This window comes from Phoxinus phoxinus (assembly GCF_949152265.1).
Source record: "Phoxinus phoxinus genome assembly, chromosome: 11".
In the NCBI taxonomy this organism is placed as follows: Eukaryota; Metazoa; Chordata; class Actinopteri; order Cypriniformes; family Leuciscidae; genus Phoxinus; species Phoxinus phoxinus.
This window is the reverse complement of record NC_136886.1, coordinates 13,797,123-13,824,694: the sequence shown is the minus strand read 5'-3', so window position 1 is coordinate 13,824,694 and position 27,572 is coordinate 13,797,123. Positions and strand designations below refer to the sequence as shown.

At 37.7% G+C, this 27,572-nt stretch overlaps 1 protein-coding gene and 2 long non-coding RNA genes across 5 annotated transcripts in view; 2 read left to right on the top strand and 1 right to left on the bottom strand.

Moving 5' to 3' along the window:
- Window positions 1-7,090: 7,090 nt before the first annotated feature.
- Window positions 7,091-10,596, bottom strand: dmrt2b (doublesex and mab-3 related transcription factor 2b). Its single transcript, XM_079627669.1, has 3 exons — window positions 9,924-10,596; window positions 8,980-9,076; window positions 7,091-7,940 (listed from the first exon to the last, which is right to left on the bottom strand). Exons 1-3 carry the CDS (start codon window positions 10,224-10,226, stop codon window positions 7,261-7,263), a joined length of 1,080 nt encoding a protein of 359 aa, XP_079483795.1. The 5' UTR covers window positions 10,227-10,596; the 3' UTR covers window positions 7,091-7,260.
- Window positions 10,472-14,368, top strand: LOC307006566. Of its 3 annotated transcripts, XR_013799490.1 has the most exons (4): window positions 10,472-10,607; window positions 11,742-11,860; window positions 13,434-13,525; window positions 13,819-14,225. It is a non-coding gene; the product is annotated as an uncharacterized lncRNA (long non-coding RNA). The 3 variants fall into 3 exon arrangements; XR_013799488.1 differs by lacking the exon at window positions 13,434-13,525 and having other exon boundaries at window positions 13,809-14,368; XR_013799489.1 differs by lacking the exon at window positions 13,434-13,525 and having other exon boundaries at window positions 13,816-14,225.
- Window positions 14,369-23,946: 9,578 nt separating this feature from the next.
- The window catches only part of LOC307007096, a 39,210-nt gene continuing 35,584 nt past the window's right edge, over window positions 23,947-27,572 (top strand). Inside the window, exons 1-3 of the long non-coding RNA XR_013799582.1 lie at window positions 23,947-24,315; window positions 26,733-26,824; window positions 27,489-27,551. This is a non-coding gene — a long non-coding RNA (uncharacterized lncRNA). The remainder of the gene's footprint in view (window positions 24,316-26,732; window positions 26,825-27,488; window positions 27,552-27,572) is intronic.

Sequence of the window (27,572 nt, the reverse complement as noted above, 5' to 3'; positions counted from 1 at the left end):
AGGTAAGATTTCTGCACTCTAAAAAAGTCACGGTTTAGTTTAACTATTTGTATCTGCTGCATTTGATTATTTATTTTGGCTGAAATATTATTTAGGCTGATATTTATTTTGGCTGATATTTCCATTAGTAGCGGAAAGTGAAAATTTGTATTAGTCCTCCTCAAGTCTCAAGTGATATGTCAATAAATATATGAATGGGTTTGTAGTATTAGTATGAAATCAATATTTTTTAAATACATTTTGGTATACGTTTTTTTCCACCAGGGTTCTTCCCAAACCTGCTGATGTCTTCGCTTAGCGCCTTTCATTTTAAGATTTAAGAATTTATATATCTGCATTAAAAAATGTTTGCTCTAATTAGTTGGTTTTACTTTTTATCTCTTGATAGATTTATATCAATAGACAAAAAGAGATGTGATTATATTCCATAACTGTATGCAGTAAACACCAGACTTGCCATATATGATTGCAATATATATCCAGAACTATTAGAATGAATTGCATCCCTTAATCCACCCTGTGGTTTCCGTTACTCTCAGAATTCACAGCATGGATTGTGGTGTCTGTAATAGTAATCCAGTTAGAATAAATAGCCCTTAAACATGGTGTTGTTCTTGGCAGGTGAGCCATCTGTACAGCTGCAGTGAATACAGGGTTTCTCTGCTTTATCACACCATCTCTCCACTCCTTCATTCTGCCAACTCAACACAGTCTCTTTCTCTCTCACTGTCTTTCTATCCATCTGGTGCCTTCTCAGTCTGTCTGTTGCTGTCTCTCTCTCCACATGTCTGCTCTAACTGCCTCTTGGTTTTCTCACTTTTTCTTTCTGCCAAGCCACTGTCATTTCTCAACCTCCCACATCCTTCTGCTGCCCACATTTTTACCCAGCATCATCAGTAAAGGTTTATGTGTAGATAACCCTTCCTCTCCTCCACTGGAGTCCGATGCTGGTGCAATTAATCATGTGTAAGTAGGTGCCAATACTTCTGAATGCCATTTTTATGGTGCAGTGACCACATAATACGCAGGGGTGGATTGGCTTTCCTGGTTTCTTGGGTATTATGGCCATCCAGTGGTTTAGACATATGCTTAAAGGCCAAACAGAAATAAGGAGGGTACATAATGGTTTCACATGGTTGGGATCACAGTTGTTTTCAGCTGTACATTACTTTATATCGCATTAAACTCCCAAGGTGTCCATGCAAGGCGTCCATCCCTGAGGGAGAGCAGTTGAAACTTGAATAAGAATGATATGCTAAAACGCTTAAAGGGATAGTTCACTTTAAAATAAAAATTCTGTCATCATATACTCACCATCAAGTTGTTTCAAACCTGTATGAATTTCTTTCTTCTACTGAACACAAAGGAAGATATTTTGAAGAATGTCAGTAACCAAACCTAGGAAAAAAATACTATGGAAGTCAATGGGACCATGTTAACTGTTTGGTTACTGACATTCTTCAAAATATCTTCCTTTGTGTTCAGCAGAAGAACGAAATTCATACAGGTTTGAAACAACTTGATGGTGAGTATATATGATGACAAAATTTTCATTTTAAAGTGAACTATCCCTTTAACAAGCACATGGATACTCTGCTACAGTATGTGTGGGCCTAAGGGTCCAAAAATATTCAGAACAATATAAATGATTAAGAAATATTAAGCAAGCAAAATTACAAATTAAAACAATAAAAATAAAAATAATTTCAGGAATAACTTTATACCAATTCAATTGATTGTTTAAATTTAACATTAAAAACCTGTGTACATCTGAGGTTTAGTTCGTCCCAAAAAGAAAATTCTGTTCTTATTTACAATATGTCGTTCTTAACCTTTATGACTTTCTAGCTTTGGGTCAAAAAAGTGAGTGGTAAATTAGTTGCAAAGTAAAAATAGCACTATAAAATGGATATACAGAGAACGTTTATAATAGTTTTATTTTGTTTTACATACCCAAGGAGTGGCCAGGAACATTTTTCATGAATTTACCCTTTCTGTTTCACTAAAGTCATAGAGGTTTGGAATGACACGAGGTAAGTAAATAATGACAACATTTTCCTTGTCATTCATCCCCCTTAAAGCAGCACTCAGTAGGTTTGGAAATGTCTTCGCTGTTTTCTCGCAGGTTTCGTTTTAGAGCTCCCCCTATAGTTTCGGAATAGATATTTGAGAAAACTGTCGTAAAACCATTGGCAACTTTCCCCCCTCCCATCTTCTCCCTCTGGTCACGTGCATTTGTTTTCAGAGAAGCCGCCGGCGAACGCACGGAGCCATGTCAACTGAGGTATGTACAGTATGATACTCAGAATGATATCATATAAATGTACGTGTGCAGTGCCGTACAGCAATTCGTTACATCGCGAGACTTGATATCACGCGATACTTTCTGACACGGAGGCCGGCGGCCCGCCGGCCCAAAGTTGCAAGTGTGGTTTTTCCGCTCACAGGCGCTTGGGGGGTGCGAGACGACCACCATTCAACCCGAAAAAAGTCATATAACTATTCCAATGACTCCGAAGCTGTTCGGTTAACGTAAAAAAAGTTACTTAGAGCACCTTTAAGCTAATTTATTTAAGGTTCCTAATTTTGTTTTGGAGGTCTCCTGTAATAAGTTTACATACATTCAAGGTAAAAAATACTTTAAGTAGTTCATGTGATAAAGAACAATAACGATGGCGTTGGTTTTACCCATGGTTTTACCGTATCAATTTAAGCCTGAGTCCTCATCCTTTGGAAGAGCATCCAAAGTGGATTTGCTTTCACATCACAGAAAACAGCGTATTTTTGATATATATTGACTACAAGAACCAAACTCTTCCAGGCTTCAACAACAAGCAAAGTGTGGGTCAAAGTGGACATTGTTTGTGATCAGCCAATGAAGACCATAGACGGGCATTATGCAAGTTAGTTTGAAACCTATGGAGGTTAGTGCAGGGAGTAAGACTGGAATTTCTGGTGACTTATTTCAGGCATTTCAAATCGGTTCTTTCTTTTGGGAGACAGTAACTTGATTTATCGTGCACTTAGATCTTTAAAACTTTGCAGACCTTTTACATTCACAAACATCTATATTACACACTACATAAGAGGTAATATCCGAAAAAGCATAATGGAGCACTTGTAAAATGGTGAAAATAAACAGTTTTCTATGCCTACTTTAATGTCAGTAATATTATCAAATAACAGTTTTTTTTTAAATCTATTGTGACATTTAGATCAGCTTTCTTTTAACTATTATTTAGACTAGTGTCAATAGAAGACAGAGTTAATGAAGAAGTAAAGAAACAATGCAGTCTTGATTTGTCGCCAAACTTTTACAGTTTCAGCTCCATAATACTTTTTTCAAAGTCTTGTGGTTATAGAATTTCTAATTTCTGCTTCTACTGATTCCACATTTCTCAATGAATGACAAATAGTTTGGACCTGAAGAGTTTGCAGAGTTTGAATGAAGACTAATGGGCAGAGCATATTGAATCATGCAGGGTAATGGCTCTGGAGGTTTAACATTCAAGAAAGTCTGTGCTTTGTGTTGAATTGGAAAGGTGGATTTTAGGAACTAGGCGGCCCAGGAGAATGTAACAGTATAGCTACACAGCTGCTGCAGTCAGCACAGGTTCGGTGTTGGCTCCAGACGAATGCCACAAAGCAAGAGCCTCACTTTAGGGGACATGAAAAAACTGACTCCTATGATGGAAGTGGAGGAACCCTTTTCACCCAACAGTAATGTTTTAAGTGTGTAAAATTTCAATCCCACAGTTGGGCTCTTTTAAAAAAGCATGTCTGAACATATATGTATTTGCTGAGAGATTGGTTTTTGAATTTACAGAGACAACATTTAGACTGTAAGAGAGCTCAGATTTTCTTGTTGATGAATCAGTTTGTATCGTGTTGCTGGCAGATCGCTTATTCTGCAAATCAACTTCTAACAGGTTTACAGAAATTCTGTTTTCACCTAAACAGTCAGAATAGTGTAAAAAGATCCTCTCTAAATCTGTTGCTTCTGCGTTTGTGACCGCAAAGACCTGAGAAAAAGCTAAACAGATTTTCACACGCTGGAACAGCTTGAAATATTCAGTATTTTGTGTATTATTAAATGCATATCCCAAGTTGTGAGGTACTTTGAAACTGCTTAGGTAGTTTTGCAGATCCCTCCATGCTGAAAACAATTTCTTAGCCGATATTTTTATAGAAAAACTGAGAAAATATATTAGACACTTTTAAATTATTAAAACTGTGTTGAACACACACTCAAGCTTTTTGGCAGTGGCTCCTTCATAGTTACCCACAACAAATACTTACATAGAAATCAAGACTGTAGAGGTTCTCTGCCTAGTGGAAACTGTCTGTTTATCCCAAGGCCAAAGACACATGACACAAGAGAGTTTTTTATTGGACGCAGCAGGTGAGCGGCAGAGGGCCAGCCCACCCACACTGAAAGAGACACCCCCTGTTTGGAGGAAGAGGGGAGCCGTGTAACCCAAGAGCAGTGGGGCATGCAGGGGTTTTTCAGGGTTATGCATGCCAAGTGCAGGGTCTCAATCTGGCAAATTCTGCTTGAGTTGGGAGCTGGCAGCAGGATCAAAGCGGCCCCCTTGGACCTTGATACTAAATGTTGTTGATACCATGTCGGGAGAAAGAATATGCTGATATCTAGATTACACAAACAAGTTAGGGTGACTTCATGGTAGAGCAGACTGTGAGAATAAATAAACCTACAATGAAAAGGGTTTGGGGTGCTGCCTTAGAATAACAATTTTGTCCATTGGTAAACTGTAATGTGGAGTCTACTTGCAAGCAATACTACAATACTCCTCAAATAATGGCATGCCCTAAATTCATGTGCCTGGTGAGTGTTTGTGAGTGTGTGTGTGTGTGTGTGTGTGTGTGTGTGTGGTTCAGGTATACATGCTGTCCCCACTAAGATGGCAATATCCAAAATCCTTGTTCTTATGGGGACATTTGTTGGTCCCCACAATGAAAACAGTTTAAATCATACTAAATTATGTTTTTTCAAAATCTAAAAATGCAGAAAAGTTTTCTGTGATGGGTAGGTTTAGGAGATAGAATATATAATTTGTTCAGTATAAAAAGTATTATGTCTTCTAATGGTCCCATAAAATGTGAAAAACCAACCTTTTTCTTGAATGACAAATCAGTATATTAGAATGATTTCTGAAGGATCATGTGACACTAAAGACTGGAGTAGGCCTAATGGCTGCTGAAAATATTTTTTCAATCACAGAAATAAATTACATTTTAAAATATATTCGAATGAAAAACAGTTATTTAAATTGTAATAATATTTCACAATAGTATACTGTTTTTACTGTATTTTTAATCAAGTAAATGCAGCCTTGGTAAGCTTAAGAGACTTCTTTCAAAAAACATTTAAAAATTAGGTTTAAAAATTCAGGTTTATTTTTTATTTTTTTTAAAGTGGACCACAAGAGCGCTGAGATTTCCCCCCTCAGCCTACGCTTCCTCAGGAAGGCTCCTAATGTAAAGCCCCTATCTTCACTGGAAGATGTGCTGAGATATAGAGACAGACACAGTGTTGGGCATGATGCCATCACACGTTGACGCCACACGGTCCAGAGTTGTCAAAACTATCAGGCTTCCATATCTCAAAAACTGAAATGGAAAATAAAGAAAGGATATAAATGAGAGGATTTACATTGTTTGTGGCTTAAACTAACCCAGTTTACGGGATAGTGATACACTCCCAAAAATATTGCATAATGTTGCTAAGCCAGCGCATTTACTTGCCTATACAGACTTGACAAGAAAAATAATACTTATGAACATCCTGATTAAGATGTAGAAATTAAAGGGTGAAAATATACTGAATAATTTGTTCTCTTGAGCTCATATTAGAGTTGTTCTGCCTCTGAACCCTCAGGCACACGTGTCTTTCTGCTCACCCGTTTAGTTTTACACTTCGAGTTGGTTCTGTCTGAGAGTCCTTTTCATCGTTATTTTAAAAAAAATTAAAAATATTTTATGAACACCGCAGAAACAGTTCAAAGCACCTTTGTGGGAGCCTGTGTTGCTTAAATACACAGATGTACAGGCATCACTTCAATCCAACCACCGTATGAACTACATCATTAATTCACATTAAAGGAAGAGAAAGAGAGAAAAACTAATCTTTTTTTTAGCACTCTTTCATTTGATCCTCAGCCACCTCTGAGTTTACATCAGACTTTCATGTTTGGAATTTAAAAATATGAATTTTTCTTTTAAAATAGGACTAGTCATGACTATTTAAATTCACAAGAAAGAAAATCGCAATGTTTTTCTACCAGCACAACATTTACCAAATATTTTAAAGTTGAGAACTGAAAAAAGAGAGTATAAAGTATAAAAGTTAGTAATAAGCATGTATATATTCTATAATATATAGTATACAAATATAAAACAAATAGTTTTATTAAACAAGATTATTTAGCTTTCCAGAGCAGTGTTGGGGAATCTTCTTTGAAGCTTGTGTGCCAAGCAAGATACTCCATTTTAAAGTAGTTAAACCACTAGGTAGTTAAGCTATACTTCCTAAAATAATTACATGGGCTATTTTAGGGTGGCAATAAAAGAAAAAAACACTATTAGATTATATAATTAAGTATTACTATCAGAGTATATCATATTGATCTGGCATATTAAACAGACAAGTTTAATAGTAGAAGGATTTTGATTCATCCCAGTAACTTATTTTGATTCCTTTAACCTAAAAGTTCAGCTTTGTATAATAAGTGACTGTTTGTATAAAATGCAACTAATAAAACTATAAACACCATATTTATAAAACGGGGTTGAAGACATAATGCACCTCTGTGCAAGAACGAATTAACTTGTGAATATTTTATGAACAGGTTTATCAATTAACTCAAATAAATCTGACTTCTCAACCTTACTAGAGAGAGAGAGAGATTATTTCCTCCACTCACTCAACAGTGTGAACAGCATTAATGTGATGTGCATAGCATAAAATGTGCACACAACAGTTGTGTAGCATTTTGGCACTCTAACACTGTTACTAGATGAAAACTGCAGCTTGTCATTGGAAAATCAACATATTCAACAAATCGACAAATACCTAGTATGTTAATTTAATATATAACTTGAAATGTTACAAAATGATAGTAGCTAGAAAGTATAGTAGCAAGATTAATAAATGCGGTAAAAATGCTATTGTTCATGATTCCTAATGTGAACAAACTGAACTTTACAGTAAAGTGTTAGCTTTGGAAAAAATTATTCTTATCATCTCATGAGCAATGCCTCTACAGAAAAGGGTAATGGTCGTGTTACTGCTTTTTTGATGGGGTCTTTATTTGCACCCTCCACACAGTCCACGTGTCCCAATGACCTGCAGCATTTGTGTGGTGATTTAGCTTGTACCAGCATGTCTGCCATATTCACTGAGGGAGGAATGTCTTGCTTTGACATGATGTCAGCAACTACAATTTTTGGTTTGACAGACATATCAGAAAAGCCTCTGTCCGGCATGTTTTTAAATAGGTTGACACCTGGGCTTGTGCTGTAAGGCTGAATCGTATTGAAAATGTCCCAGTTCTCACACACTCTTCGAGAGATGCTGTCTGTCAGTGTGTCTGTGCTGCAGTCCAGAGTCTTGGATTTAAGCACTTGCTGACGGAAAGGGAGATCACAGTCAGTCAAAGGTGGGCCGCTTTTAGACATAGCCATGTACGTGGGCATGATTGGGTCTGACAGCGGGAAAAAATACGGAGAGGGAACGGAGGGCACCACAGCCTGGAGGAGGAGCGCAGGCAACTCTTCCATCTCTCTTTGCCTCAGCTCTCTTTCCAGCATCACAGTCTCCAGCTCTTTATCAGCAAACGCTCTCCTCTTCCTCATCCGAACACTAACTGGGGGTTGGTGGAGTCTCTTTGGCCAGTCCTCCAGCACAGGGGGCTTGTAGCCTACAGTGCGACACAGAGGATCAAGAGTCACATTTAAATGTATACATTTTAGAAGAGTCTAGCAGAAAATAGTTTTCCACATATAGTATATATATTAAAAAACATATACACTGAGATACTTTGAATTGTAGTATTCAAGTAGAGACTATAATCTGGATTATGTGATGGCAAAGCAGAATTTTCAGCAGTCATTACAGTCTTCAGTGTCACATGATCCTTCAGAAATCATAATATGTTGATTTGGTGCACAAGCATATTTTCTTATCAATGTTGAAAACAGCTGTGCTGCTTAATATTTTTGGGGAAACTGGTCAATTTTTCAGAATCCTTTGATTAATAGAAAGAACAGCATTCATTTGATATACAAGTCTTTTGTGACTACAAATGTCTTTACTGTTACTTTTTTCAGTTTTTCTTTTAAAAGGAAAAGCAGAGCTTTTTGATTTCAACAACAAATAGAAAGCATGCAAAGTTGCTATGCCATAATCTTAATGCATGATTATATGGTTAGTTTAATTTTTTATTTGTATCTAGCAATGATTTTTCTGTGCTGACCATGACCATATCAAAACAGATCTGTAGACCTTTTATTTTTTGTTCTGACACATTTGAGCACCACTGGCATAAAGTTCCTTTGAATGCATTTTGTAATTACTGTGAAAAATAATTTCAAAGGAATTAAAAATACATATCATAGACATATCAAGTTAAAAAAGTATAACTTCTTTAAATATTCTAACTGAACAAAAGCACATTGAGTATTCAAATTTATGATAACAATAAAATCACTTTGACCTTAATGTTGACAGCGAGAAACACAACAGGGAAAATCAAACTCCAAAGCAGTTACGTATACGAGGCATTTTTTTTTTGTAATTCCTCTCTTCATTTGCATAATTTTAATTACCTTACATAAACATAAACAGATTTATTCCCAACAGAGTGTTCTGTGGCATAAAGGGTGAACTAATCCAGTTTCTCCCGATGTCGCCTTTCAGGGTGCAATTGTGTTAATGAGATGTCGTTAATTAAGGCTTACCCTCTAGAATACTCTTTGCCAGGAGACTGGGTGCCCTCGTGTAGCGCTGGTAAGCTGTGCGTCTGAGAACAGAGCTATTTTTTTTACCTTTTTTGCCCTGTCAAAGAGAAAGTACAACTCAGCATTAATTCATGGGATAGATAAAAGACTCCAGAGTATGTCTTGTTTTTCAAAAAAGAGCGTCCTTTTTCTTAGCAATATTTATTGGATATCTTACACAACTTTTAAATAACTGCATATCAATTAGGCCTATACTCAAATGCAATACATTTATGTTGCTTGCTCTCAATAATTTTGTGATAAATTGATAAAGATGTTTATCACTGTCAGAAAATTTGGTAAAACATTTTTTAACAATAGTATGTTTTGAACATCACTGTAAAGCATTTTTGCATTTGTAGAAATATGACAAGATCAGAATTACCATAAAATACCTTGAAGTACCAGGGTATTCTTTGAAGTGTATTAGTGTATTTGTAAATACCACTGTATAAATAGTAGCCTATATAATTCAGTTTCATTTTATGTATAATAGTACCACGTTATATTATAACCATCTAATACCAGTAGGCCTACACCATGATACTGCCACAGTATTTATTTTCTTATGAGTAACTTCTATGTAACAGACTTTTTTTCTTTTGCAGAAACATGATTACGCCTTAATACATAATTATATGTATTAATATATATTTGTTTATATAACTCAATATATACATAATTCTAATACATCATATAATAATTTATATGATGTATATATATATATATATATATATATATATATATATATATATATATATATATATATGAAGTTCAAGTCTGCAAGGCAAGTACACAGCTGCTCAAATGCTTCAACAAAACACTGTCACTTTGTTTGCAAATAACAACATTTTTAGTTCCACCGGAGCACACAGAAAGCTTTAAACCCTGCTCAGTGAACCAACCTCTGTGGCCTGCTGTCTCCGGAGGGCGACTTGTGCTGCCATCACTCTCTGTCTCTCCACGACCAGCAGACAGTTCGCGCACTGACAGTCACGCCAGCGACACAGGCGCTTGTGGCCCTTGAGGCGCGACACGACGCCGTGATTCCTGCAGCGCGCGCACTTCGGGCTGCGGCTGAGCCTGCGCGGCTCTGGAGCTTCACCCGTCCTCATCCTCTCCCCGTCAATGTCTTCAGCACATTCCGCGTGGAGGGGATCTAGGCGGGTCACATCTACCTGTGAGTCTCTATCCGCTTTACTGGACATTTATAAGCCGTTCTCATGAACCGACGCTGCTCATCATATGCAAACTTGATATTTTCCAATTACGCAAGCAAAGGAAAGCCTTGGTGGAAACTGCAGGCAAGAGTTTTGAAATTGTAAGCCATTCAGCTGTTCTGGTGAATCTGGCTGTTTGCTGGAAGGAGCCTCTCACCTGGCTTGCCAGTGGATAAAGCTACTGTCGGAATGAAGCAGTGATTGATCTCATAGTTACCAAGTTTCAGCTCACCTTACCCACTTCTCAATATTTAACTTTCCTCGTTGTGAGTTATTGACAACGTCACGCGGTTAATGATGATGCAACGCAAACTCCTCCTATCTGCTCCTGTTACTCTGGGCTGTTACCTTTATTAACACAAGACAAAGGTTTGTAACTCACTTTATGATTTTTTTTCTTCAGTTAAGGGAACTTCTTGGATGATTTAAAAGCATACAAATGTTTTAAAATCAGTATTATGGTTTTAATGGGTAATTACAATAACTTAACTTTTTCATGGTGTCTCTTTAATATTTTTTTTGTGCTAATTTCTAGTGTTGGACATTTTGGTGTTGTTCTCTAGTCAAACTTTTATATCCCCTCAGGGGATTATATCCCCTAAAATCAGGATAATTCCATTGTGCAATTCACAATTTCCCATCATTTGAGTTTCACATCATTTAATTAAATAACAAAGAGTCCAAATTTAATTTCCATCGTGACAATATATATTTTAAGTATTCAATGTTTATTTACTGCAAGCTAACAAGCGAAGAGTAAAAAAAATGTCCCTAAATGAAGAATCATTCATATAGCCTATATATTTAACCCACACTTAGTCCTGTCACACAGAATATTTTAAAAGTAGGCCTACATACTCTGAGTACATTCATTGTGAATTGCTGCAGCCTCATTCTTCAATGTTACAGTAAATATTGTTCCAGCTGTTAAAGTAAAGCCCAAAATGCTAATTTTATGTAGATAATTATAATGAATTGAACAACATGTAGGCTAATAATATTTTATTAGTCATTTAATGTTGGTGTGTCATGGTTAATGGTAATTCCCTCACAGCAAATGTGCATATTAATTATTGAATTAAATAACATTTAGTCCCACTCCACAATTGAGTGTGTTTTTTTTTCTCCCTCGAGCAATGCTTTTGAAATTCCACTTACTGCATTCAAATGTAGGACCCTTAACATTTACTCAACCGAATATCAACAGTATAATGTGCAGCAGTCTGCAATAACTTACAAATCCTGTGTCCAATGTTATAACAATCCAGTGTCTTGTAATATTTTTGTACTTGCAATGTTTTTGTTTTATTGTTCATCAAACCAGTAGTGAATAACGTTGTTTTCATTTAATTCTATACCACATATGTCACTCCAATATTTAATCAATATATTAAAGCACAATTACAGTTAACAACCATAACTCTGTTCTCTGATTCCTAGTTCAGGATTTTAAAGACACATTATGTGCTCTCACATCTTCACTACTGTATGTGGTTTTTGCAGCTCTTAGTGGACAGTGAGATTGACCTCTGCGACGCCCCCATGTGGACGCTCTTTGTATCATCAGGACCTGCTGGGCATTACATATTGTTACCTTGGGTGCCCCCCTCTGCTATATACAAGTAATCACACTCAGAATAAAATATGTATTGTCTTTGGCATATTGTTAGTCTTCACGTTAATTCAATTAATGTTGTTTCTTTATACCATTCATATTTATGTATATTATTATGATATTCACTATGGTAATACTGATCTTTAATCGGTGCTGAAACTGAAAAAAAACACACACACACAAAAAAAAAAACCACACACACTTTGAATGCTGTTATTAATATTAATATTCCCTTGCTCACATTCTGTATAATGTTGCACCTATATAGACAAGTCATCCTTAGAGGCCTCTAAACCTGTCAACAATATTAAGATGTTACCATTTTCTGCTCCATTGACAGCTAAGGGCAAATTAATTGTAGATTTTATGTCATTAAAATCAATGTGTCAGATAACGGAGACAAGATGATACCTTATTCTTTTAAAAGATGACATTAATATTTCATAATTGTATATGCACATCACTTTGTTGCATTTTGGATTGGTGTGTGCACTCGCTCCTTGGGCGTTTTCTTTTCTTCTTTTTCTAGGTATTATCTTTCCAAACTGTCAGTTCAATTGTTATCTCATGAATTAAATTACACGCAACATCATTCTGAAATGGAATCATATTCACAGAAACACCTGCATCTTGTTTGCCGACATACACTGAGAAAATTTCAACTCACTAAAACTGAGGTTTATTTGCTGCCTTTTTAAAAAGTAAAATCAAGGTGCTAAAGTTAAACCTTTAGAATAAAAGTATTACAAAGTAATACTAAGCCAACTTTCCACTTATTTGACACTTTGAATTTAATTACCAATGAAAAAAGTTGATATAGAAATGCCAGATATTTAAAGTTAAATATAAAAGATAAATCATAAATTAAATAAATGGAAACATGATGATTTTACAGTGCGTTTAATGCATAATCTGTCAGAATAAAATGTTCAGCACTCTAGCAACAGGTAAACGTAGACTTTTCCCTTTTTCTTTTTTAAAGTGCTTTGACTTTCAACCTGAATGGTGTGCTGAATGTTAATCACCTGATCTGTGCCTCCTGTTTCTCCTTTAACACAAACTATTGTCACATAAGATCACAGTTACAGTATGAGAACATCCTTAATGTATTTCACAGTACATGCACTTTGGTTGGATTACCATTTAATAGGAGAAATATTGAAATATAGATTTATAAATTTAGTCCAAGTCCAAACTGGGCCTATATGACTAGGAGGCCACCAGATGGGACCAGATCTTAGTTAGTCAACACTCTAGTTGGTCAAACACAACAGCATCAAAATTAAGAGGCTGTTTGGCATGTGAAACCTTTCTTCACACATGCCAATGTGTGTAGAGAGGCTGGAGGGGCAAATCTGGAGAGAACTTGGAAACGTGTGTGCAGTGGCAAGACTCATGCTCTCCACGCCGCATGATGAAATGCTTAATGACCTGAAGAGAATCCCGAACCCCCGAAGTCAATCGCCTCAGTCAATTTGAGCTGGCATGCACTGTTGTTGCTTGATCCACTTATTTATGTTATTTCTTTGTACATTTCTTTTCTTCTCTCGCTCTGTTTTTCTGTTCAACAACAGCCACAGGGCTTAAGCTTTACGCTAAGATGTCATGACAGGAGAAGTTGGTGGGAAAAGGTCTTCAAGGGTTTAAAACTTTCTAGGGTTCAATCTGCTTGGTATGAAATCAGAAATGGATAATTCTTATTTTTGATGGTACTGTATATTGGATTTATATAATTATTAATCCATGAACATCATTATTAAATTCATGTGCCCTCATAATCTTTAATCAAAATTACTTCCCCTCCCTCTTACAATGCATCTCTTCTCTTCTCTTCTCTTCTCTTCTCTTCTCTTCTCTTCTCTTCTCTTCTCTTCTCTTCTCTTCTCTTCTCTTCTCTTCTCTTCTCTTCTCTTATGACGTGTTTTCTGGCGTGGACAATCTGTCACTCTCATGAGATCACAGCAGAAGCAAACCACAAAGATCCAATCAATTTCCGATGGACAAAATCAAGTCCCGGCCTACATTTTATTTAATTTTTTTTTGTTATTCAAGAAGTGTAACTTGGATACTTGTCACAACATGGAAGCAAAGACTATCGCAACATCCGTATTTTGTCAACTTTAACGCTAAACGACTAAAAATGCTACGGTTAAAACCTGTTGTAAAAAGTGGTTAATATAAGTTCCCTTACTGTGAACAACTGTAATAGATCTAATGAGACATTTCAAGTAATTTTACAGTAAAATACTGTTAAATGTACAGTTTTTGGAAGTGAAAAAAAAACAAGACATCTTACAAATTATAGCGAAAAAAGTAAATTGACATTCGTTTTTTCTTAGGTTTTTTTAATCATGTACATTAGGGTTTTATGTTACATCTTATGTTGATAAATTAATTTGTTGCATTATTTTAGTGTCTTGTGTGTTACCTTGATGTTGTTTTGTATTTGCATGACGTCTATTAGTAATTACTTCAATTTTGTGGAAAAGTTACTGATAAACTTCGATTCATGATGTGGCTTTTTCTTTGTGTTCTTAAAGTGCTTGTCAGTAAAATGTAAACTTAAAACTGTAAACTTAAGTTAAATGTGTAAAATGTAATATTACACATTTTATTGTATATATACTGTATTTTATTGTAAAGTTTTGGCAACAGCTACCTTTTTTTACCTTATACTACACAGATTTTTTTCTTTTTTTTTCTTGCGGTGTAGTGGGACACTTTCTAAAAATGTATGGTTGGTTTTGGTTTAAAATATGATGCTATGGTATTGTGTGAGAGGCCACAATTCTCCACTACATTATACAGTGGAAATGGGAAATACTAAATACACACAATTTAAGTCGCACTTTACTTGTTGTCTCACTTTAGCTGTATTCATCCCATTTGCATGCCGCAGTCTTTCTAAAGGAAGACTTAACATCACATTATTTATGAATGCATATAATATTAGCATACTTTCTTACTGCACTCTTTGCCTGTTAAGTACTATATGTGTTCACCGAATGTGTCCACAAATGGAGGCAAAATCAGTGTAATTATGGCTTCTCTTCCAGCAGAGCTTGACATCTCACAAGATACATTCCACCATCTCTCACTAATGCACCCACTGTCGGAAGAGAATGATAATATGATGAAAAGCGAATGGGAACGGCTTCTTCATGTGTCAGAAGGCCTATGAATTTCTGCCAGATTCAGCACAGGTTAATGAGATCTACTAAATGTAAAAAGCAATATGCAAATGCAAAGGAGCCCTCCACTGCCTCGATGAAGGATTCTTCACACAGAATCTATCTTTTTGTCTTTCTGATCTGTCGGTCTGTATTTTTTTAACACTCTCATTGCTGCTTGTGTTTTGTGATGCACTTCTGCGCTTCTCTCCTGACTTTGCATTAAAACAGCAATGGCAAATAACAAAACACTGTACAGCCAAGCACAGGTTGTCTGGAGTTCTGGAGTTCTCTTTTACGTTGTTATACAAGCTGAGCAAATGGCAGCGAGTGTCTGAGAATTAAACAAAGACAGAGCGCTGAAGCCTCAAACCCCTCCCCTATTTTCACAGCCAGTCTAACATCAAGGAATATGTGAGTGTTTTGCATTGCAAAACATATCATTATGCCAACCGTGATTATTCAAAAAGAATCAGCACTGGGGAGCAATATTAAACGGCTTTAATAGCTTTTTTTTATACCAGACACAAACAAAACAACAACAAAAGAGGTACATTTAATTAACACTGCATATTTAAAAAAACTATAGTGATTTTACCAACATGGTCTTTGGTCTTTGCACGCATTCTTGAAATAATTTTGCAGCTATTTAAAGTCAGACAGGGGCAGGTAACTTGCAAAATAATAAATATTTATGCATTTTATCAAGCCGCATGCTAAACATGAACACAGGGGACCGGTTGCTAGATAGAACAATTATGATAATTAATATATTCTTTCTCTTTCCTGTTGTTTTCCTCATGTTTTCTCCATCTTCCTTTTAAAAGATTTGTTCACTCCCAAATAAAAATTGTCAATATTTAGTCACACTCATGTCCAAATCCGGATAATTTATCTTTCTTAAATGGAACACAAGAGGAACATTTTTTATGAATTGTATGTTTGCTCTTTTCCATGCAGTTACATGGACATAGACCAACATAAAGACCATGTCCCAAATGGTCCCATATGCACTTTCGGGCGTGTGGACTACAATGGCGGTTGTGTACAGGTGTCCTTTAAGTCCAATTCAATGAAAAGTTCAGATTCAAAAGAATGATTAATTCATGAATCGGACATCAGCACCGTTCATGAGTCTATTCTTTACACAAAGATGTTGTATGGCTTCAGAAGACTTGGAATGTCACAGCAACATTACATCACGAAAGTTTGGACTCAGAGGAAGATCTCGAGGACTTGGGGTTCCATTTGGGAAAGGGCCTGTGGGCATTTGGACATGCTCACTGTTCGAGGGTTAATTCGATGAATGAAAGTCTTGTGAGACTGGAACGACATGAGGGTGAGTAAATGATGACTGAATATACATTTTTGAGTGAACTAACCCTTTAATGGAAGTTCTGAAGCACGAAACATAATCACGTGAGCCAACTCAATACACATCACGTGAAATATGTTTTACAAAACAAACTTTTATTTAATTATGTTTCTGCATAAACATACATAGCAGCTAGACCCAGCTAACATTTATAATGAGACTTATAAATTATTTTATCATTATAATTTATAATAATAACATTTAAGGCTGAAATGTTGCAAGGAAATGTAACAAGGGTATGTAGGCCTAATGTATCATAATGTACTTTAAAATAACATAATGTCAGAAAGATATCTGTATCTGCTGTTGTTCATAAATGCCAGTAGAGACATTGTACAACGACTCAGAGGATGTTGCCATGTCACCAGAAATAGAGCCAGCAGTGTCCCAATGTGAAGTGAGCCAGGGTCCTCACTGTCCACCAGTGCCCATATATGTGTAAATTATATTATTTCTGTAATACGTTGCCTACTCTGTTTTTTTTTTAAGTGTATGTCTTTTTCACAAGGGTATTTATCATTTTACTATCATTTACGTCCTGTGTGATTCATTCCTTCAATCTAATTATATCACAGGTCTTCATATTCTCCACATGTGCACCTAACCTTGAAAGAAAGTGTGGTGCATGGGTGGAAGTCAACAGAAGTGCCTGTGCCAGCTGCTGTAATTAGCACGAGTCCCGTCGCACCACGCCAACCCAGCCCACCTGCTTTTCAATGCTCATGTTTTCCTGCTAACAAGGTAAATGAAAGATAAACAAGATTGGCTTGGACTGAGTGAGTGTAAATGAAGATTGATAGGTGTCTCCTTTATAACAGTCCAGACAGTTCCAGAGTAGATTAGCAAAAAGCAAAAGGTCAGATCAGTTATATAAGTGAATGAGGTTCGTCTCCAAGACAGGAGCTTCACTCTGCTCGCTGCAGAGATAATTAAATGAAATCATTTAAAGCAGTTATAGTGACAGATTTTTTTATTTTATTTTTTCAAAGACCTGCAACATTCCTTTGTGGCATTTTTTAGACTTTCCCATTGTTCTCTAGGCCCATATGTTTTAACATTAAGATCTAAGTCTTCAAAAATACAAAGAAGCTTGTTTTGGCATTAAGTAAAGGTCATTTTTCCATATCTAAGCAGGGAACTGCTGATAACTCTTGACTTTTTTGACTTTGGCACTGTTCCCTTTTCCCAGTTGTATATCTTTGTTTTATGTGCCCATCAGGCATTTTGGGAATGCCGGCGGTTAACCCTGGATAATCATTCCCTGTCTTTAGTAGAGCTACAAAGACTCTTCTTTGATGGAGAACTGCACCTGCGTCTTCACTCTGCCTGGTGTCTATTTTAACTGTGGAGGTTATATAGTGTGGATTTCCATCACCATGACTAAAACTGCTGGTGTGTTATGGTACAGGAACAGGTGAAATTAGGTTTAAAAAGTCGTTTTAATATGCGTGAGCTTGTAGAAGTACAGTAAATTATAGTGATGTCATTTTGTCTGTCATGTTTTTCAGTTTTGTCAGTGTCTCTCTACTATGTGTGTGATGCCCTTTTTCACCTTAGCTGTCAAACTTTGTCTACCTCATGCCTGGTTTGGCTCACCGCCCTCTTTTTCTCTCAGTTTGTCTTTTCTCTAGTTGTCACTCTCGCTTTGTGTCCTTGCTTAGATTTTGTGCAGTTTTAATCACCATCTCCTTTCCCCTTTCCAGATTAATGGTTCTTTTAAAGTTTTTTGTTGTGTGTGTGCTATGTCCTGTTTTTCAGCATATTAGAATGATTTCTGAAGGATCATGTGACACTGAAGACTGGAGAAAGGGCTGCTGAAAATTCACAGAAATAAGTTACATTTTAAAATAGAAACACTTTTTTAAATTATCATAATATTTCATAATATTACTGTTTTTGCTGTATTTTTGATTAAATAAATGCAGCCTGAGCCTTAGAATCTTTCTTTCAAAATCATTAAAAGATCTTTCAGAGACCACAAATTTTTTAATGATAGTGTATTTTGAACAAATAGATTTAGATTTTTTTTTTAAACAATTGATGTGATTATTTAAAGAAAGTGTACAATTGGTGATTTCTGTCATTGAACAAACAATCTTAACTATCGATCTAATGCACTATTATTAAATTATCGATATGGGGAAGCAGTATAAATGTGCCATCTGTAGTGCATATAGTCCTCAGAACATGAATTGAAAGAACTAGTGTGTCAGACACGCATGTTGAAGAAATGAACAGGTAAATCCCAACGTGTTTTTTTTTTCATAAATGAATTGGATACATCATCCACTTGACCTGATTCTGTCACTGATTTTGAGTCCATCCAACAACAAATTTGAACATGGTCTTGAATGTGCTGTAAGCCATTTGCAATCTTGTTTTACAGAGACGACAAGTAAATCCTCTCAGTCACATGCGTTTCATCTTCACAAGAGACGCCTTTTCAAATATCTAAAGAGCGAATTTGTAATTTTATTTTATCATGAAGATGAAATGATGATATTTTTTTTGATCAAGGATATTTCCCTTTGACTAAGTACAGATTTCCTTTTCTGAAATATAATGAATTGTTCACAGGATTCAAAGTTTTTTCAATTATTGTTGAAATTGTGTCTTTATGAGCTGATTTCATGAGGTTGAGGCATTTTCTTCATCATTACTTTAGGAGATACAAAAACCAATAGCATTTCTTAAGTTTATATTCCATAGTTTATATTATTCTCCCCCTATATCTAAGACTTCTTATCCCAGCTCTATTTCTAAAATTCTAACTTTCTGCTATTGGACAATGAATGCTGCTGGGATATACTACCTCCCAATGAGAAACTGCTAACCCATGTATCCATCTCTCTTCACTCCTCTACTCTCCACCCCTTTCTTTTGCCTCCCTCTCCTGTACTGAATTCACTCTGATGTTCTCTGATTCGTCTGACAGGTCTGAGCTCTGGGTTTCTTTACTGCACGCATGGCATATCTTCTTGATATCTCCATTGAAGCTAATATCACTCAGTTTTATTTTCATCAAAATTATGAACATGTATTATATTCATATTTATTTCAATAACAATATAAAAGTAATTTGAAACATTGGTATGGTAACACTTTACAATAAGGTTCCATTTGGTAAAGGGGTCATGAACTGTATTATTTTATTATTTTATGTTTCCTGGGGTACCCTTATAATGTTAGAATGATTTTTACATAAAAAATTGAAATAATTTAAAAATAAAATTGCCTACCCTGATTTAACCTCTGATTTGAAAGTTCTGTTTTAAGGGGCGTTTCTGCTGTGAGACTTCTGTGTAAACACACACTGCTGTGATTGGCTGACATGTTTTCACATGAAATACCTAGCATTATTAACACTTTTACGTTTTTACTATTACAGCTATCGAGATTAATCGTATCGTATCGAATCGTAAAAAGTTTTGATTATATAGTTATTTAGATCTATTCCCATCACATGAAAGGTTGCAGTAATGAGCGTTGAGCAGATGACAGTCTGTTGATGGCGTGAATGAAGAGATCTTATCATCCATCCATCTTCTTCCGCTTAACCGAGGCCGGGTCGCGGGGGCAGCAGTCTAAGCAGAGATGCCCAGACTTCCCTCTCCCTAGCCACTTCCTCTAGCTCTTCCGGGGGGAACACCGAGGCGTTCCCAGGCCAGCCGGGAGACATAGTCTCTCCAGCGTGTCCTAGGTCTTCCCCGGGGTCTCCTCCCAGTGGGACGCGCCCGGAACACCTTCCCGGGAAGGCATCCAGGAGGCATCCGGAACAGATGCCCGAGCCACCTCAGCAGACCCTTACAGTACGCTTGGGTCTGCCGAGTCTGTCCAACTTCCTCCTCCGCCATCGGATCCAACTCACCACCAGGTGGTGATCAGTTGACAGCTCCGCCCCCCTCTTTACCCGAGTGTCCAAGACATACGGCCGCAGGTCAGATGAAACGACCACAAAGTCGATCATCGACCTACGGCCTAGGGTGTCCTGGTGCCACGTGTACTGATGGACACCCTTATGCTTGAACATGGTGTTCATTATGGACAAACTGTAACTAGCACAGAAGTCCAATAACTGAACACCGCTCGGGTTCAGATCAGGGGGGCCATTCCTCCCAATCACGCCCCTCCAGGTAACACTGTCGTTGCCCACGTGGGTGTTGAAGTCCCCCAGTAGAACGACGGAGTCTCCAGTTGGAGCACTTTCCAGCACCCCTCCCAGAGACTCCAAGAAGGCCGGGTACTCTGCACTGCCGTTTGGCCCGTAGGCACACACGACAGTGAGAGACCTATCCCCGACCCGTAGGCGCAGGGAAACGACCCTCTCGTTCACCGGGGTAAACTCCAACACATGGCGGCTGAGCTGGGGGGCTATAAACAAACCCACACCAGCCCGCCGCCTCTCACCATGGGCAACTCCAGAGTGGTGAAGAGTCCATCCTCTCTCAAGGAGTGTGGTTCCAGAGCCCAAGCCGTGCGTAGAGGTGATTCCAACTATCTCTAGTTGGAACCTCTCAACCTCACGCACAATCTCAGGCTCCTTCCCTGCCACCGAGGTGACGTTCCACGTCCCTAGAGCTAGTTTCCGTGTCCAGCGATCGGGTTGTCGAGGCCCCCGCCTTCAACTGCCGCCCGATCCTCTCACCACCGACCCATTACGGTCCCTCCTGTAGGTGGTGAGCCCACGGGAAGGCGGCCCCACGTCACTCCATCGGGCTGAGCCCGGCCGGACCCCGTGGGGGGAGGCCCGGCCACCAGGGGCTCGCATACGAGCCCCAACCCCAGGCCTGGCTCCAGGGTGGGGCCCCGGCTGCGCCATACCGGGCGACGTCACGGTCCTCGGTTTAATTTTCCTCATAACTGTGCGTTCACACCGCAGGCGGCGAGAGCGTCAAATTGGCCGGAAGCCATTCATTTTCAATGAGAGCCGGCGGCGAGCTCCGGCGAGAGCGGCGCGGCGCGTCTTGGACGGCGAGAGCGGCGAGAAGAGTTGAGATCAAGTCAACTTTATGGTAATAAGCTATGACGCGGTTCGGCGGCAACCAGCGGCAACCAATCGGAATGTAGAAGTCCTCCGCCTGAGAGGATACCAGAGAACACAATCCTGTAAACTTTGGTTCCGACCACATTAGTTCCTAAGCTAAATGGAGGAAAAGTTAATTATTTCTGTTGCGGGTTTCCCGTTATTGTACGACGTGTCCCTGTTTACATACAGGGACATTAATAAAAAGAACGACGCATGGAAAAAGGTGTCTGAAATTGTTGGTGTTTTGTTACTTTCACATTTAAAATATTTTAATAGGTTAACTTATACCCTACATGTGTCCAGTATGCACAAAATAGGATACTGATTTATGTTCAGTTCTTATTTGCTTTGCGGCTCCTTTAAATAAAGTTTTTAAAAAAAATCACGCATTCTAAAATCTACGTCAGAGCGCCAGAGAGTCCCCGAATCTCACGGCGTCGATGGCAGGGCGGCGAGAGCGAATTTTGCCGCTCTCGCCGGCGGCGGTGTGAACGTACAGTAAGGGTTTTTTGAACCACTCTTAGTCTGACCCGTCGCCTAGGACCTGTTTGCCTTGGGAGACCCTACCAGGGGCATATAGCCCCGGACAACATAGCTCCTAGGGTCATTCGGGTACTCAAACCCCTCCACCACGTTAAAGTGGCAGTTCAAGGAGGGGAGATCTTATCATTGCAACTCAATTTATGCACTCTCATGAATGCTTTCACAAAATTACAATGGAACCATGATGAAAAAACAGTAAGAGCTTAATTTTGCAGTGTAACAGCGTCATTGATTTCATAATGAGTTTTGGCAAGTGGCAGCTTGGGCGATTGGAAAGGGAGCTTTCTTTGATCGCTTTCTGTACCGTAATTTAATCACAATTTAAATAAGATTATTTTCATCCTACTAAGAGAAACGATGTGAAGTAGTTTGGTCAGTGGCTTAATTTACTGATGCATAAACAATATTGAACGATTTTGAGAGAAAGATTATCTGTCTGAAATTGATTACGCATCAGAAATCACTGACTACTTTTACAAGCTGTCAATATTCGGGTTATGGTCGGGTTAAGGTCACTATTTGGGTTTCTGAAACATTCGAAATAACCCGTTTACATGCGTGAGCAGAGAGAGTTACTCCTGTATACATGGAATTTGTAATCAATTGGCAATATCCCGATGTAAATGGAGACGCACGGTTAGCGTCTGGACGTACGGACAACCCAGAGCAATATGCGTCATATCCGGCTTTGTTTGCGCTTGGGTGCTGGTACTGACCCACCAGCAGCACTTGACACTACTGTGCTGCATCTCACCATGTTTACCTCTACTTCTTGTTTACTTCCGGTATACTGCACGCAGGTTTTTGTATGCGCCGAAGTTCCTCTACTCAAAAGACCAAGATTCCTTGCCAATAGAACATGCGCAGAACACATATCAATGTTCCTTTTGATGGGGGTATGCCGATACGCGTTTACATGACCAAATATTCGGGTTAGAAAAGGGGTAACCCAGGGATCTGGCATATTCAGGTTTTTGCCGGTGTTTACATGGCCGTGCGCGACCGGGTTATTGCTAATATTCCGGTTTTGAACGTAGTCACAGATCAGGCATTAGAATAAACATTTAGGCTACTTACATGTTTGTGGCGTTGCTGGCAGATCCATATAGTAAAAGTCTGTTTGAAAAAGCCTGGTTTCAATAAAAGCAGTTTTTGGAATACCAAGAAAAAAGTATTGAGCCTATAACAAACTCTTAAATCAAAAGATCAAGGCATTTTTGATCCCATGACCCCTTCAACATTAACTACATTAATATGATCTAACAATGAAAAATAGTTCATAATCATAATTATGTTCATAATCGTAATGTAGGCTAATTCAACATTTACTAACATTATAAAAATCTAAAGTTGTATCTGTAGGCTACATATTATTTTATCTACCTGCTAACATGAACTAACAAGGAACAATTGTATTTTTATTAACTAGCCTATATGTTAATAACGAACTATCTGAAAATGAACTATATTTCAGATAGTTCACCCAAAAATGAAAATTATCCTATGATTTACTTCCTCAAGCCATCCTAGATGTATTTGACATTCTTCTTTCAGACGAACACAATCTGAGTTATATATTTTAAAAAATATAGGCTACTGGTTCTTCCCGTTTACTGTCTATCTTCCCAGCTTTATTACACTGGCAGTGAATGCGGGCGAGATTTCGAACTTGAAGCCCATAAAAATGCATGCATTCGTCCATCATAAAAAATAATCCATATGGATCCAGGGGGTTAATAGACTAAAGGCCTTCTGAAATTAAGCCATTGGTGTTTTTAAGAAAAATACATGGATATTTAAAACTTTATTAGGCTATTTAAAACTATCTGCCGTAGGCTACGCATCGATTTACGGTGAAAGATAACCTCTGACTCACCCGACGCATGGCGCAATGACTTTCGGAAGCGCAGAGGATAGAGCAAAACAAAACATCAGTCACAGATTAGAAGGCTAAAACGATCATTTTTAAAGAGAAATGTCGGAGGATTTCGATATAAGAGAAGAGGAGGCTGAGTTTGTTGCACAGCCCTATTTGTATGAACCACGAGAGGCGTCAAAGCTTCCTACGTCAGGTTTTCTATTGGCGTAAAGTCGACTTGCGAATAAAGTTTTAAATATGCTTCTTTTCTTTTTTCATCGATTCGCAGAAGGCCTTTATTAACTCCCTGGAGACGTATGGATTACTTTTATGATGGATGGGGACATTTTTGGGCTTTTGAGCTTCAAAATCTCGCCCTTTATTCACTCCACCCAATATAAAGCTTGGAAGAGCCAGGATATTTTTAAATATATCTCGGATTGTATTAGTCTGAAAGAAGATAGTCATATACACCAAGGATAGCTTGAGGGTAAGTAAATCATGGGATCATTTTTTGGTGAACTACCCTTTATCAAATGTTACTGTAACAAACGCATTGATCATGTTCATTGCATTAATTAATGATAAAACATTGGACCTTATTGTAAAAGTGCTATGGTATTAGAATTAGGATTCTAATTCTAATACCAACTCATTCTAATATCAATTTATATTTATTAGTATTTATGACTTTCTATATTTTCTGTATCTAGTTTCGAAAGTTAAAAAGTAATAAACCATAAAATACAAAATTAAAAAAAAGTGTTTGTTTATGTAGGCTACTAATTTAATTGTTTCATATTGGCATGATTTTTAGGTAGGCTACCACAAATGCTTCAAATTGGTATACAAATTTTTTATTTTTAGAAAAAGCCTTAGAAAGCCCTGTAGCCTATGTCTGGTGTGATTTGAAATCCAATGCTAATTTCTGTCTTCATTTATCACTCCTATATAATTCAAGCGCATTTTGGGACTAAGACACTGTATGACTCCCTAGGCAGCGTGATCTATTACAGTGGATCTTTGAGTATATAATGGGTGTGACACAAAGTCAAAAGCACAGTTTAGCCAACAGCGGGTCACTGCGGTTAATTGCTTGTTAGAAACTCTGTCAGTCACTGTATTTCTCACACCGCTCTGCTCTGCCTCTGTCTGGGAATACTTAATAGATTGCATTTGTGCCACACTGTCGCCTGCAGCCGTTGGACCGTGAACTGACCAATCCGGCGAAGTCTTCTAATGTCACATGACTAAGCGGCTGGTGATGATATACTATGCATCACAATTGAGTGGCCAAGGCTGTCTAATAAGCTCATCTCCTGCTCTGTGAGCCTTATTAGTAATTGAGAGACAGCTGTAATAACACTGTGTCACCATCATTCCTCTGACTCCATTATTCTCGCTGGCTTCTAGAAGTTAATGTATTGGTGGGTGAGATGAGTGAGAAATGGTTGATGACTATGCAGGTGAAAGCACATGTAAAAAATGAGCGAAACTAAGTTTGACATCTCCGACAAAAATACACGTTCTGTTATAGTTGCCCCTAAGGACTCATAAAAATGGCACACTACATGTTTATCGCTGCATGTCCATTGGAACATGAAAATTGCCCACAAGAGGTTTCAAATTCTTAATGAGTGTAATGTGAAACACTTAGTCTTCTATGTTAATAACAAGATCCACCTTTATCGCCTCTCAGACAAATGTAAGTCTTGCAGTGTGAGCACACTGGCTAAAAGCCTCTCTGTGGGAAAACATATTTCAGAGAGTTGATGTTGATGTGTTTTTCATCAGCCAGTCCCTGAAGGGTCTTGACACAGAGAATTGGATTTAGAAACATTTGCTGACTGAAATAGTGTTACCAGTTGGACCCCATCACACTAACCTGGGACTTAGAGAGCCCAAGGGAATGGAAGCTTAATATGATTGGCCAGGCCACCGTGTCTATGATACATGTCCATAACCTTGAGTGCCTAGACTTGAGGTTTTGGATCAACACTTGAGAGTTGAAACTGTCTTTTGTTGAAGCATGCAGTTGGTTTCAGAGCAGTGCAGATATATGTGGTTTTGTACTTTTATAAATCTGTGCATTAAAACATGTTGACCTTAAAACTCGCACGGTAGTGTGTAAGTGGGATTACACCAGTTTCTTGTGGCAACGAATGAATCATATGATTCACTGTCCTTCAAAAAGTATAAAGCGCTTCAGGAGCTGTTGGTATGGTTTTCGGCAACACGAATCTGCCACTTTCACAGACCCGAGAGGCTTGATGTCTCCATCACAGTAAAAAGGTTGAACATTCCATGCTACAAAAGTGCCCTCCAACACCTACTAGCCTTTGTGTCCTCAGAAAATGCCAGGGAAGTGGGGCAGAACAATCTTCCCACTGGCAGGGGTGCACAAAAGTTAAAAGTCTATCAAAGGATTCTCTCCCACATCCACAAAAACAGATTTGTTGGTCTTCAAGAGGATATTAGAAAGCTTTTCTGTAGCCTACCTTCTTTTGATTTTTAGAAGTGGAAATCTCCACTTTCGTCTCATTAAATGGGGCTATTGTGCTGTTTCCTGAAATGTTCTTTGACACCTCATCCCCGAAAGTAATAAAAAAAAGCTACCTATAATAAAAGCTGGAGTTTTTGAAAGGGCTAGAGGTATAGAACTATTAAAGTTTGTATGAGATATGACTAGATAGAAAAGTTGAGGTGATTCCTTTGAAGTGAAAAATTGGAAGGAACTGGTAATAAATGTCCCCTGGCCTATCACATCTCGCTGTGACAAAGTCATTGACTTGCACCCATTGATCACAGTCAAAAGTAATCTAATGCTGGGGCCTGAAATGATGTCTTTGGTTGAGGGAAACCATCCTTCACTGTGATAGTAATTGAAGCTTCTTTATTTGTTTTTAGGAAGTGCTAGATTGTCATCACTGCCAAAGACATCCTGGGGTTGTATTTTCCAACTGAAGAGAAGGTGTAATTTTAAGACAACGGCCATCTTCGTAAGTGACATTTAAAGAAAAATACTATATACTGTACAGCAGCGATTACTCCAGTCTTCAGTGTTTGGTGATCATTCAGAAATTATTCTAATATGCCTTTTTGGTGCTTAACAAACTTTTCTTATAAACCAGTCGTACTGCTTAATATTTTTTTAGAAACAGTGATACATTTTTCAGGATTCTTTGATGAATAGAAAGTTCAAAAGAACATAATTTATTTAAAATTGAAATATTTTACTGTCGGTTTAGATCAGTTTAATGCATCCTTGCTAAATAAAAGTAAGAATTTAAAATAAAAAATGCGTACTTTTCTTTACTTTTCTTTACTTTTCTTTACTTTTCTTTACTTTTCTTTACTTTTCTTTACTTTTCTTTACTTTTCTTTACTTTTCTTTACTTTTCTTTAAAAAAATCTTACTGACAAACTTTTGAATAGTTGTGCATGTATTGTGCATATATCCATGATTGTTGCAATCTTGATTATGAGTGCTGCATTTTAAGATGCTGTCACTATGTTCAATAGTGAGATGCCTGCATTTTTTATACGTTATGTTGGTTTCCCGCCTATCTAAGGAGGATCTATCACTCTAATATCTGTCACTTTCTGTCTCACACAATCAGAATCAGATACCAACCCTTTTTTCTTCTAACCCTTTCTTCCTAGACTTTGAGAAATTTTGCAACCTGAGCTTTCTAGAAGTGAAGGAATGCCTCATCCATAATGAAGGTAGTATAACTCCCCTCTCAT